The sequence below is a fragment of the Lycium ferocissimum genome, chromosome 10 (assembly GCF_029784015.1).
Source record: "Lycium ferocissimum isolate CSIRO_LF1 chromosome 10, AGI_CSIRO_Lferr_CH_V1, whole genome shotgun sequence".
NCBI classification, from domain to species: Eukaryota; Viridiplantae; Streptophyta; class Magnoliopsida; order Solanales; family Solanaceae; genus Lycium; species Lycium ferocissimum.
The window spans coordinates 24,365,950-24,380,728 of NC_081351.1; the positions used below are offsets into that span (position 1 = coordinate 24,365,950).

The 14,779-nt window shown below is 33.1% G+C and overlaps 1 protein-coding gene across 3 annotated transcripts; it reads right to left on the minus strand.

Annotated features, from left to right (window-relative positions):
• Positions 1–1,480: 1,480 nt before the first annotated feature.
• LOC132032914 (uncharacterized) lies at positions 1,481–14,476 on the minus strand. Of its 3 annotated transcripts, none has more exons than XM_059422708.1 (10): positions 14,134–14,476; positions 13,570–13,653; positions 13,248–13,462; positions 12,519–12,673; positions 10,762–11,200; positions 6,059–6,114; positions 5,736–5,966; positions 2,945–3,236; positions 2,109–2,308; positions 1,481–1,743 (listed from the first exon to the last, which is right to left on the minus strand). In XM_059422708.1, the coding sequence occupies exons 1-10, from the start codon at positions 14,429–14,431 to the stop codon at positions 1,590–1,592; spliced, it is 2,124 nt and encodes a 707-aa protein (XP_059278691.1). In that variant the 5' UTR covers positions 14,432–14,476; the 3' UTR covers positions 1,481–1,589. The 3 variants fall into 3 exon arrangements, with proteins under 3 accessions (XP_059278691.1, XP_059278690.1, XP_059278692.1); XM_059422707.1 differs by having other exon boundaries at positions 13,558–13,653; positions 14,134–14,475; XM_059422709.1 differs by lacking the exon at positions 13,570–13,653 and having other exon boundaries at positions 14,134–14,475.
• Positions 14,477–14,779: the final 303 nt, after the last annotated feature.

A 14,779-nucleotide genomic window follows, 5' to 3' on the forward strand; every position in this document is an offset into this window, starting at 1 on the left:
CCTTCAAAACCCGAAGAGAAACGCTAATATCCAAATCAAAGCAAAAGAGAAGAGAAATCTCTAAAGATGACACAAAAGGCAAATCTTTTCAATCAAAGCAATACAGAGTTGCCGAAGAGGAAAAAATTTAATATGTGCCTCACATAACTGACATTAGTTGTGTGAGGTTTCATCTCGTGAGACAAAAAAAATGAACCTAAAATTTGTGGACCCATCAGTGTAAGATGTGGGTCCATTTTTTGTCTCACATAAAGGAGCCTCTCACAACTAATATCAGTTGTGTGAGGCACATAGTAAAACTTCTCGACGAAGAAGAAGAAATTAGTACCTCAAATTCACTTCCAAGAGGAAATAATTGTGGAGATCCTCAGCACGTTACCAGTGCAGTCTCTTCTTTGATTCAAGTGTGTTTCAAAATTTTGGAAGACGTTAATCTGCGAACCTTACTTTAAGAAGAAACATCTCGCTCATGCAAAGAATAACCCAAATTCCCAAAAATTCCTTGTTAACGAATTTCACATTTATAAGGATACTAGTGTGTCTTCTTTTTATTGTTTTTCTTTGTCGTCAGCTCAATGGGTTCAGGATGTACAAAAACTTGATTGTTCTTCGAACTATAAAGCATGGGAACAAACACTCTATCGTTGTTACGATGGTTTGGCTCTTCTCGGGGTTCATAAGTATCCTGATAAACGCCACATAATTTTGCTACGGAACCCCTCTACAAGAGAATCAATAGTACTTCCTGTTCCAAAATTGCCAAAGGACGGACTTGCTACTTGGGGATTGGGATATGACTCAACTATTGATGACTATAAAATCCTTAAGATTGGTCATAAGGGATGCAGTGAAATTCTAGCGCTGAAAAGTGGTTCCTGGAGAAAAATTGATAGACATCCTACTGGTGTCAACGCTGTGTTGTTTGGTATGGACTCTTTAGAATTTGTACATGGAGCGTTTCATTGGCTTGTTAAGTCACTAAATTATTCTGTGTGGTTTCATTTAGTATAGCAAACGAGGTGCATAGAGAGATAACATTGCTAAAGCGAATGCGCTTTCAGTATTGAGAGGACTGCTTTGTTGTTATTCTACTTATTGGGAAGGAGGGCATTTTTAAGTTATTGGATAATGAATGACTATGGTGTCAAGGAATCTTGAAATCTTTCCATTGTTATAGAAGAGACCGGTCTTTATTCAGCCATACAATAATATAAATACGTTGATGATCAATTGCTACTAGTTTACATATTTTGGAAAGATAACGGTTTTCAACACTCGAAGGACCACATGTTTCATGGCTTATACGTGACGATACAGAAGGATTTGTTTATACAGAAAGCTTGATATCACCGAAGTTATTTGCTTGATATCACCAAAGTTATTTATCCAAACCGCAATCCATTAACAAGCTCTTGCTATACACAAATGTTCGACTATGTGCACAATCAAAAATGCCCTATTTTTATGAGATATTGAGAGATTAAAAGAGGGGGTTGGGGTTGGGGATTTGGGGTGGGGGGGTGGTTATAAGAAGAAAGAAACTGAAGTGCTACCCCTAGAGTTCCATATAGCAATTGCAAAAAGTTTGGTCAAGCATTTAGAGACCAATCAAAACTTGAATAAACAACATTAACAGGACCACCATCACCCATAAGATGTGTCAAAAGACCTGCTTTAGTTGCATCCAAGTAACCGGTAATCCACTTTAGTATTTCCTTTTCGTGTCCAAAATCAGTATTGTACCTGCAAAAGGAATATGTAGGACACATAAGATTTTTAAGCATAAAATCAAATTTACAAGGTCATTAGATGCAAGACTAACATATGGGGTCAAAATACCAAATTTTAAAAGGTCATGCAATTTTTTGGGCTTTTCATCCGGTTTCAGTATCTACTTTGGGACTCGACTAATCCGAATTTGCCCGGAAAGTCCCACTTTGGGAGTAAACCGCTTCCTACCAAAGGTGACTCCATTCCCAAGGCTCGAGCCGAGACTTTTGGTTAATGACGAAGGAGTATTTACCACCCCGCCGCAACTGTGGGTAGTTAAAAAGGCACGTATTTTTCCTTAAATCTCAGGGATGAAAAGAAAATTATCAAAACTTTACCACTTAATCATTCGATTAAGGTAGACAGTTCTCTTGGCCAAATCCACTTGCATTGCGTCATCCCTCTGGAAATACTCTCTTGCAGCATATCTTAGTTCAGACTCGACGCTTTGAGGTGTGAAGAATCTTACTGCTGGACTTGATCTTGTTGCATTGCACAGTCCAAAATGGATTAACGGATTAACTTTCAGATAAGTCATCTGCACATGGGAAGAGTATGTTAATAAAAAATTAGGAAGATATTGTTGATTTTATCAAGGATTCTGGTTTATTAGACATTTAAGATTTTCCTGTGGGGTCCGAGGGAGAGTTAAAACACTATGAAGTTCCTAAACTTCAGTATTTGGGTTTCAAGCGAGATATTGCAATACTGGCTTAATACTCCATGTCAGATGATATATTTATTGGTTTGACGGTTTTCACTCACAAATCTTCAATTTCCACATACTGTTTTTGTCCGAGTGAAGTTCATGTCCATACATACAAACTCTGACAGTCTTTTTTTCAACTTCAACGTCAACTACTCGTTTTTTCCATTATAACTCAAATATTATCCAAATGCCAACTTAAACTGACATCATGCTGTAACTTGAGCTGCTAATTTTAAGTATTAAAAACATTGTTGTCTAATAGAAACTGCTCTTTTTCTCAGCAAAGTAAAAGGGAAAAAATGAATAAAGAGAAGTGTTGAGCAAAATGTCAAATTGAATTCATGGTGTCCATCAAAACCTCGAGTGACTGGAATAGCGTACATGTCTAATGTAAAAAGAATTTGATTAACCAGTTGCAACAGTTGTTGTTATAGCAAAATGTAAGAAACAGGGAAGGTTATTTACCTCCAGACGCCTGTCTCCACTAGGGAATGGTCTCATCAGCGAAAAAGGAGCTCTTCGGTTGCTTCTAAGTATGCCATCTTTTAGCCCTGATAGGGAATAGGAATAACCACCTACTATGTACTGGAACTCAGAGAAAAACGCTCTCCTATCAATCATGCCCCCAGGATGACCAACTCTGATCACGGCATGAATGGCCATAGCATTATGCAAATTCAGAAAGAAGGCTAGCTTCTCCTCTGCTGAAAGCGTTTGGAGGTTCACCCTGTGCAGATCCTGAACCAAATTTGTATATCTGCACTTATAAGATAACAGAAAGATTAGGTTCCATACAAACCCACTATGTTATATAAAGGTCTTGGTTTTGTGTTTAATAATAAGAAACGGACAGTGAACCCTACTAAAGAAAAGAGATGGATTAGCTTTTGAGATGGATTAGCTTTTCTTTCAGGCCGGATACATAGAGATGGACTAGCTTTCTGGCTGTCAAGGGCTTTCTCAAAAGGTATTCTGCTAACTATTACGCATAGGAAGTTAATTATGAATGAATTAAGAGTTGATTTTCAGCATTATGCAAACCTGATTAATAAGGTTATATCGAACGTACAAACTCAATGATAACAATGTGGTCTTGCTGGTAACATTCTTCTGAGACAAGATTCGTTAAGGAACTATCTTATATACTTAAACTATCTTATATACTTAAGTACAAAGTTCCCATTTGCTGCATAGGACCATAAGCTGCTTTGAGATTTCGTCTTTATTTGTTAAGTAGATTAAGCATCTATAGTGACTGCCTAGTTCTCCATTAGGCTGACTGGTCCTTTGGCAGGATGTTTTTATAGTAGAAGCAAGCTGGAAAACTAAGCAGCTAATCTGTGCTGGCAGGTGCAATCAACAGCCAGGGACATGGGAATACTTATTAAATGCTTTTTGTACAAATTCCTATGGCAAGCTTTTCAATCCTTTTAAAGGAGGTGGTGCACCAGGTTTAGAGAAACCTAAATGATTTAGTGAACTAGAGACGAAGCACAATGGTTTTAAAGTTTAATGGGAAGCTATTAGCTGATGAAAGGCTTGGGCTTCAGAATTTCGAGATATGGTATGCTGCAATCCAATTTGAGACGTCTTTCAGCCAATGGTATCAAGATACACATACTGTGGATGGAATGAATCCACACTATACTACCAGGAGAAAAGATACTTGGGAGATAGAGATTCCATCTCATTGCTCATGGTGTGGGAGGAAATGTTTGAAGCCAAGGCACCTAGGTATATCTCTGGTTGAAAGGGTGCAATTAGAAATTGTTCTTCCACCTCTTTATGGTATGATCCTTTGCATCCGTTGCAGCCTCTTAGCTTGAATTTTATTGATGCTGTACTCGGATCTCTTCAGTTAGATGCTGCAGCTAATGTCATTTACACTATACTCAGTACTAAAATATTCCCAATAAGGGCCTGGCTGAAGACAGAAACTGTAAGGTCTTTGCTTGCTCTTTCTCAAGCCAAGTATGCAAGAAGTTCCGCGATTCTATTTTGTATAGAGATCTTCATATGGAGCATTGAAGTAAACTTGTTTCACGATACACTAAAGTAGAAACTTGAAATATGGCTACTCAGATCAGCCCTTTCTCTTATATTCTACAAAATCTGGATAGATAGAAAAGTTTAAAAGCTCACACCAATCTAGACACATTACTAGTTATAAATATGGCCACTAACTGAAAAGAAAGATCAAGTGGAGTTGTCTGTAAGCTGTTATTCTAGACACATTATCCTATAGTATAATAGTGTTCTGTTCATCATAGATAGTGTTTTGTTCTTCATCAATAAGTCTTTCTAGACCTCTATCAACTAAAGCAAATCACTCTCCACATATGAGAAGGCTTAGAGTGATCTCCACACTTCCAAATGTTATTCAGTCACAAAAGCCCCATATCCTTCAGTAACTGAAGTGACCAGAAAGCATTCTGGTCATGCTTCTTTACTACCCAAACTTCTTCTGCGAATTTTTTGAAGCTAAACATATTAGACTAATCCGTAGAAGAGCTTTAGATCCTACAGTGTTATATACTTTATAATTATTGATTCGTCTGAGAATATGTATCCTCATTATACTGTGCTTGGCACAGAACTTAAGAAATTCATTCTGGAATGCTAAAGATCTATAATCTTGAGTAGGAAATAAAGAAGACTGTTTTTTAAGCTTCAATCATACGAAAATGAACATCAAAGGAATGTTGCTCACGTCGAAAATTTAGGCCATCGAAATGTATTTCTAAAGATACATTTAATTTCCTATACTCAATGATGTTACTAAGAATTCAGCTGTTGGTCGAAGTAGCATTTACTCATAACAGAAACCACTTCCTCTGAATAGCTTCTGAAAATCATTCTCTAGGAACCGTATAACTATTACCATATAGAGAAGTAAAGCAAAGGACTTGAAGAAAACAGGCATTGGAAAAGTTCAATAGAAAGATCAAAAGTCCCTTTGTCAAAAGGATTATTTGAAGGATAAAAGCAATAGTTGGCAACCTAGCTGAAAGTTTTTTCTGTGATTATGGAGAAAGAAAAGGAAAGATTAGCAAACGAAAATGCATCACCTGTTACATGTTTGCTGACTTTAAAGAGTAAAACCAACATAGCAAACTGAGCTGCAGTTGAAGTCACTACAGAAATTTTTATCAAGGAAATCTAAGATGGAGATTGTCACTGAACCCACAGCCTCAAGTAAATTAGTACAAGTCACTTAACAGTTTCTGACAAAAAAAAAAAGATCAAAAGTAGGTACCTCCGAAATTCTTCACTGTTGCTGATGCCTAAATAATCAAGATGATACCGATCATCAGAGGCGTAAGACTCAAGTAAGGCAGACATTAGTTTGCCAAGCCTTTGGCCTAACACAGCAGCATCCTTGGGTTCATTGTCATTTGTGGACCCTCGAAAATTATAGCATTTGGGAATGAAAGGCTCATGTTCAAGGAATCTATAGAAGTGTTTTCCATCTTCAAATTCGTTTTCTCTGCAGATAAACAGTAATGTAAAGAAATGTTGTCAATAGAATCAAATCTACAGTGATGGACAGCAATCCTAAAATCCTTTTCAAGTTCTTACCCGAAGACGTGGTGAATAAAATGCCTTCTCGCCAGGTTCTTCCCGATTGCCACAGCCTGTGTTAGATATCAAATAGTTATTACTTCAAAATATAAGTCTTGCAGTGTCATGGATAAATATGTTAATGATTCTTAAAAATCAATGGCTATCTGCTAATTGATGAAGTCATCGCGAAATACTATTAGTGTTGCATGCGCACTTCTCATCTCTAACATTATTATCTTATAGAATTCATTTTGCATTATGCGTCCTAGTCTACACATTGCTATACTTATTCAAGCACTATGCTATGAATGAACCTGAATTAACTATGAGTATTATGTTTTGTAAAAAAAAATTGAAATACCAAAAGATTGTGCTACCCTTTTCTTTTCTTTATTAAACAAATTACCGGTAATGAGTAACTGGTGTAGAGTGGATTCAAGGCCATGCTACACAAATGCTAAAACTCCAAAATCAGTTCCCCTAACAGTAGGAAATCCAAACCAATACAATTTATCCACCAGAAAGTTACTCTACTGGACATCATGGAGGGACAATTGAACTTGAAGCGGAAAATGAGTACAAAAAATGTCATGAGAAAAATTCCATTCATTTTTAATAATGATAGTGTACGGACCAACTTGCGTGCACCTCAACTGAACTATCGAGCTACCAGGAAGTTACTCTACTGAAGACATGGAGGAATGATTGTACTTAAAGCAGAAAACAAGTGACTACAAAGAAAGGCCATAAGGAAAATGTCCGGTTCATTCTTTTCCAATAACGATAGTATCTGGACAACTTGTGCGCACCTCGACAGCTCACCTAAATCATTGAGCTACCTCCTCGCTTAGTCAAATGGGAAGAGGTATCCTAAAAATCATTTTTACCACTATTAGGATTTGAACTCTAGTCATCTATAATTCATTCTATCTTCATTAACCTTTAGGCCACACTCTCGAGTGTCAAAAAGAACGTACATGCTAACTCACTTAAAAAATGGGAAGAACAAACTAGCAATTTTTTGCAGCTATTAGAATTTGAACTCCAGTTTTGTATTAATTATTCCATCTTCATTATTAGCCGTTAGGCCACACTCATTGGTTGCTGGAAAAATGTCCATTCATTTTAGCTGTTAAGAACTAAAGTGTTTGAACCTAACACTTGTTTTCAAAAACTTCAAACTCTTTTGTTTATGGAAACTCGTCCTGTGTTTGGAAACAAAGGAAGAAAATTCATTAAGGGAAAGTTTGTCACTATTTTCTTTTTTGGTAAGTAAAAGTTGGTCACTTTTTCATGGGAAAAGAGGAAAGAAAAGGAAAGGAGGAAAAACGTCATGTCCTCGGACCCCAGTGACTAAATTGAAAATAAAAGAACATAATAGCAATATTATATTAACCCCTTCCGCTCATTTTAATTATCCATTATTGACTTGGCACATGTCTTAAAGAGTAATAAATAAAATAATTTTATTATATTACCCCTAATTATTAAAAATCATATAAATAATTTAAATCAATCACAAATACTTGAAAAGTTATGTAGCCATTAACAATTTCTTGAAGTTTTCAATCTAATAATTAATGATAAGGGTTAAAAATAATATGAAATGATAAATTATCAATTGACTTTTCAAATTAGATAAATAAAAGTAAACATTCATTTTTAATATAGTGAACAAGTAAAAATGATCGGAAGGAGTAATTAAAAATTAAAAATAATTTCAAAAGTATAACTTCATGAGTAGGGGATATTTAAATTTTTCTGGAGAAATGGAACAGTAAATAAATTTCAGCACGTGAGTGGAAAAGTCCAATTCACGCATCTAGGATTATGAGGAGGCAAGGCCAAAGCTTAAAGTATCCAATTTTCAAATAATTTGTCAAATTAACCCCACAAACATAATGACTTCAACAATTAAAAGAATAATAACACTTTTAGTCCCTCAGTTATTGACAAATTTCTATTTTTGTCATTGTGATATTTACTAAGTATATTGCCCTCAATTAATTATTATATCTTTGGTCCCTATAGGTAAGAAATATGTTATTTTTACAACTATTTTATCCTCAAATATGGAGTAACAATACAAGCTTAACATATCATATGAGTAGCTAAATGGTGGACAATTAATTCTGATAAATTTGTAAAATTCACTAGCAAAAAGATCAAAAATATTTAGTTCAATTAATTGAAGGTTAAATATGCTTCTTGAGCCGAGGAGGATCTATCGGTAACAATCTCCCTATCTTCAGAAGATTGAGAAAATTTCTTCTATTCTACCCTCTACCCTCGACCCCACCTTTTGATTAATTACTATGTTGTTGTTGTTGAAGGTTAAATTTGCTTAAACAAAACATCACAAGAATCAAAATCAGAATTTATCATTAAATAAGGGACCAAACATGCTAATTAAATGGAATAATTTCCTAGTCAATTGATTGCACTAATTTCAAAAGCGTGTGGATATATACTCATTACATCAGCACGAGATTGACGGACCATGGGATAACAGGCCTTTTTCGAGTTCTAAGTGAGCCCAAGGCAGACGTGTGTTCCGGCAGAAACTGCGCCCAACTTATTCATTTGACTGTGACAGAGGCTACTTTAAACCTCACTAGTACAACTGATTACTACTCCCCACGACCTATATTGTAAGGGCCACAAGTAAAATGGATCGAAAGAAATAGAACATAATATGACTTGATTTAAAATAAACACAAAGATTATGGTATGGTAGATGGTGAGTCGTCATTGATGAAGAAATTTCAGGTTAGAGCCTGGATAATGAAGCCGTTTTTTGTAGGAAGCATTTTAACATCAAAATGGGACTATCTAAATCAAAACTAGTTGGGCCCATAACAGGTACGGAACATCGAGCAGAGACGGATCCAGAATTTGAACTCTATGGGTTAAAACTTAAAATTTTTAGCATTGAACCATTTATACTTTTAAAGTTAGGGGTTCATATATATTATTTATTACAATTTTAGTAGGTTTTTACACATAAATTTATGTTTCGTGTCTAAAGTTAGAAATTGAACTCCTACATACAATGCTACATATGCCTCTGACATCGAGTGAGAAACCAAAAACTTAAAGATTATGGTATGGTAGATGGTGAGTCATCATTGATGAAGAAATTTCAGGTTAGAGCCTGGATAATGAAGCCGTTTTTTGTAGGAAGCATTTTAACGTCAAAGTGGGACTATCTAAATTAGAACTAGTTGGGTCCATAACAAGTACGAACATCGGGTGAGAAACCAAAAACTTGATTTAACATACAAATATTACATTACTATTAAGTCTTAAGTCGAACATGGATTTATTTCATTAAAAGTAACTACAAATTACAAACTGCACGGAAAAGATTTCAAACACCTATACTCAAAATAATTAAAAAGCATAGTTATTATATTATAAATTGTGATTTAACATACAACTATTGCATTACTATTAAGTCTTAAGTCGAACATGGATTTATTTCATTAAAAGTAACTACAAATTACAAACTGCACGGAAAAGATTTCAAACACCTATACTCAAAATAATTAAAAAGCATAGTTATTATATTATAAATTGATGGAGTATACAATTTATCTAAGAAGAAAATAGTAATTTTAAATAATAATTTAAAAGTGTTCACAATGAAATTACAATTTAGACCTCAATTTATTTAGTATTATTCATCTGCCTCGAGTTTACCGACACTTTACTGTATCCGCTGTCAAACATTGTTAGATTTAGTTCAAACTATTATTCTTTGCCTATAATTTTTCTAAATAATTTATTATTTCTGATTATAAAATTTTTGCTTTGTGTGTACGTTTTACCAACCGTTTAAATTTTATTTGCAAAACAAAAGAAATTAATATTCAATTTACATAGAAATTAGCAGAGTTGACCCTTGTACCACGTAGGCACGTACTATCTTATTCTGTTTGGGATAAGTGAACAATTCTATTAAAATATACTAGTAATAAGGTGGAAATGTACATTAGTACCTGCACAGAATATGTTCCCAAAATCCTAAAAACATATATAGAATCTGAAACGTCAACTCTATGATCGTATAAATCACTACTTGAATAGAGAGGAAGACCTTTCGAAAATTTAAAATGCAAGAAACTAGTAGAATTAAAATATATGTACTCATAATTTTGGATAGAATTTTCAAATGTCTAAATTTGATTTTTGTTGTTGTTGTTATTGCATATATCTAATATTTAGTTTCAAAAATTAATTAAATAGTAAATTAATATAGTCTAATTTAGTACTCCTTCTCTCCAATTTATGTGGCACAGTTGCAATTTCGAAATTCAAACTTCTATTATTTTACCGTGAATTTGGACATAGAATAGAAGCTTTAAGTTTTTTAAATAAAATTTATATATTTGAAAACTACGTCAAAAGTACTATACATCATAATAATTAATAACTTCAAATATTTAAAAGGCATTACAATAAATACACATAATTTTGAATAGAGTTTTCAAATGTTTAAATTTGATTTTCGAAATATTGTTTATCAAAAACAATCTCTCTACCTCCCAAAATAGAAGTAACGCCTGCATACACACTACCCTCCCGAAACCTCATTTGTAGGAGGAAATACATTGCGTATGTTGTTCGTGTTGTTGATTTTTGAAATATTCAACAATTATCCAAACATTAAATTAATATAATCTAATTTAATAAGTAATAATGTCAAAGGAACATACCTTTTTTCTACCACAATCCAAGTGATGAATCAAAACCTCCACAAGCTCACCACCAGAAAAGCAATTTTTCACTATCTTCATCCTCATAATTCTATCTTGTATTGGTAACCTTTGCCTCAATACTCTCACAATATCCACCATCACATCACTCCTCTCCTCATAATCATCATCGAAACCGTAAACCGGTGGCGCCGGTGCATCTTCCGGGCATTTTCCAGACAACATTTCCGCTAATTTCTTCTCCAACATATCGCTATTACGTAGTGAGTTCAAGGCTACTAATCCGCCTAATAACTTCTCGTTTAGAAATATTTGTGGCACATTTGCACTTCCGGTCCTTTCAATTAATTCCTTTTCTCTTTCAGGATATACATCGATGTTAATTTCAACGTAGTTGAGGTTTTCCTTTCGTAGAAACGATCTCACAGCGGTGCAATCCCTGCAAAAATGATTAAAAACTGATTAAATAAGTCGATAGTTGTTTGGATTTGGTTTGATTTAAATTTGAAAAATCGATGATATTTGGTTTATTAAAAATAAATATAAGAAAAAAGCAAATCAAACTGAATAATTATAGCTCCATAATTCAAAAATATTACAGTTTCTACAGTAAAAAGGTAATAACGGATTATAAATTGAAAAATGAGGAAAGTCTTTCCTAATAATAGAAAGAAAAAAAAAAAGAGAATATCATTAAGTTTCTCAAAAATTGAAAATCGAACCAAACTGACAATAACCAAAGAGATATGTTTACATTTGGTCCGGTTTGGTTTTAGTACTTCATTCGTCTCAATTTATGTGATACTTTTCGCTTTTGTCAATTTGACTAAATTTTGAAGCTAAATTGGATTAACTTAATTAATATTTTAATATTAAAATTTATATATTTGAATAACTACATAAAAAGTACCATAAATTTTAATTTTTCTTATATACATTTGGTCCGGTTTGGTAACACACACCTTACCTAACGTTTGGTCCTATCACCCCCTAAACTATTTAAAACCGTAATATTTTCCCCCTAAATTTCAAGTGTGTTTATCTTTGAGAGAGTGAGAAACATAAAACTGAAAAACTTAATTTTTTCTTAAAAATTTGTATTTTCTTAAAATATGAATATAAATATAGTTTTTCACATTTTAAAAAAATAATTAAATTTTAAAAAATCAGTTTTTTTTTCAAATTTTGACAAGAAAAACACTTTTTTATTTTTTTTTTGAAAAATAAAAGGGAATAACTTAATTAATATTTTACATTTTTAAAAAAATAATCAAGCTTTTATATATTTTTGAATAACTACATAAATTTTTAAAAGTTTTTTAACCATAAACGGGTTTTAAAAATTTTTTTAAAGAAAAATATTTTTTAAATTCTCGTTTTCAGTTTTTTTTTTTTTGTTTTTAAAAAAAATTCACTTTTTTTTTTATTTTTAAAAACGGGTTTTTAAAAATAAATTTTGTAAAAGAAAAATCAATTTTTTATTTTTTATTCTTAAAAATTGATCGAATATTAAAAAATAAAAATAAAAATGTGTGTGAGGAGAGTGTATGTCGCTCTCCCATACGAGTGAAGCGTCGGCGTTTGGGGGTAAAATATTACGATTTTAAATAGTTTAAATCTCAAAAAACGAAAAATAGTTTAAATCTCAAAAAATGAAAAATATCACCTAAATTAAAACAGAAAGAGTAATTAAAATACCGAATAAATTAATATGATTTTAGATTTAACTAAAAACCAACACTCATGAACACACCTACCTGCAATTGGATCTCGAGAAGAAACTCACTCTTCCCAACAACTTCTTATTCCCTTTATTTTCCCCCGGACTTTTTAAGTTCACGATCACTTTTAGTCCTGAGAGATTAAACTCCGTCACTTCCTTCGATTCCCCTTTCATCATCACTTTCTGTTGCTGAAAAAAGTACATCATCTTACCGTTAAAAAATAAAGTACTCCTACATACAAATAAATAAATAAATATTATCTCCCCTCTCTAAAGAGATTTAAGTTAATCTTTACCGGTCCAGCAATAATATTCACTTTGTCATCGTAAAACTGAACCCCCATCGACAAAAAACAGAGTGAGATATTCGCGCCTCAATTGTAATTGAAAAATAAAATCAATAAATATTTTCAGACTGAGGCAAGATTCAAAATTCAAAACCCATTGCGGCATAATCTTCACCAATACAGCAGAAATACTCACTTTCTCATCGTCTGATCTCTCATCGACGATAAAGAGAAATAAATATCCGCGCCTCAATTACAATTAAAAAATAAAATAAATGCATATTTAGGCTAACGCCTGCGGTAAAATCTTCACCAGTCCAACAGTAATACTTACTTTCTCATCGCCAAATTGATCTCTCATCGACGATAAAGAGAGCGAGATATCCGCACCTCAATTATAATTAACAAATAAAATAAATACATATTCAGGCTAACGCCTGCAGTAAAATCTTCGCCAGTCCAGCAATAACACTTACTTTCTCATCGTCGAACTGATCTCTCATCGACGATAACCGCTTTGTTATAGCCGACGATAAGCTGTTACTCTTCTCACGAAAGAATTTTCCGATCGCCGGCATTTCAAAACTCTCCGGCATGGATTGAGACCTGCTCAAATCACCTGGAGAAACGATAACTGCTAATCCGGCAGGTGGCTCCGGTTGAGGTAACAAGTTATGCGGCTTAATTACACCTAAAAAGGATAAAGAAAATTAACATTAGATTTCTTAAAAACCGAACAAACAGATGAATATGTGTTATATTTCAGGTATATGGCTTGATATACACCTAATACGTTGCCGTTTTTGTTAACTGATGAATCAATGATTTTGCCGTTAGAATCAGCTGAATTTATATCTTCTGCTCCTTCTACGCCGTTGTCCTCTGCGTGAATAACGGAATTCAAAATATTTTTAGAGCCTGATTTGATTGGCTTACTTTATGTGTTTTTAAGCTAAAAACAGCTTTTAAAATTAGCGTTTGAATAAGATAAAAAAGTGTTTTTAAGCCTTGTTTTTCCAAAATAATAAAAATAAGCCAGAATAATGAAATTCAAAATATTTTTAGAGCCTGTTTGGATTGACTTATTTCATGTGTTTTTTGTTTAAATAAGATTAAAAATAAAAAGTGTTTTAAGATGCTATTTTTTTGCCAAAATAGCTAGAAATTATATGTTAGTACTAAAGCTTATAACTTATAAGCCATAATCCAAACAGGCTCTTAGTCTACCGTGATCTAAAGTTTTTCATAAAATTTTCAATTTACTCAAAATTGTATATAAATCGCGGTTTAAAAGGTTCATAAATTATACGTAAAAATAGAATCATTTACTAAACAGTAACTAAAAAAGGAAAAATACAATACCTCCGGCAGGTACTTCCGGTTGCGGTAGCAAATTATTTGGCTTGATTACATCTAATACGTTGCCGTTTTGTTTAACTGATGAATCAATAATTTCGCCGTTAGAATCAGCTGAATTTATATCTTCAATTCCTTCTTCTTCGCCGTGAATAACGGAATTCAAAATATTTTTAGTATCAATGGAATTGGATTTTCCATTTTCAATACTATTTCCTTTTTCGTTATCGTTGGAAATAATAATAATAGCTTCTTTTTCTAGTTCCTCTGTTTTGAATAAATTGATAGTATCCATTTTCTCCATTGAAGAGAGAGAGAGAGAGAGAGATTTTGAAAATGAGAAAAAACGTGATAAAAGTCGAAGAGCGGAGAGTACTATATATAGACACAAAGTGAAGTTAACGAATGTCAGCAAACGAAATGGCAAAATGTATGACTTTATTTTTTACTTAGAAGAAGTCAAGAATATTACTACCAAGTTTATAGATTTTGAATTTGTCATTAAGCTCCGTAGCTTATTTTAATTAGGGAAAAGGGTCAAAAATATCTTGGAAGAGGGCTAAAAATATCCGAACTTATTTTATGTTAAAAATAATTTTCATAAGTTTTTAAATATCATATTTTCGATGAAAATTATCCCCCAAAATCATTC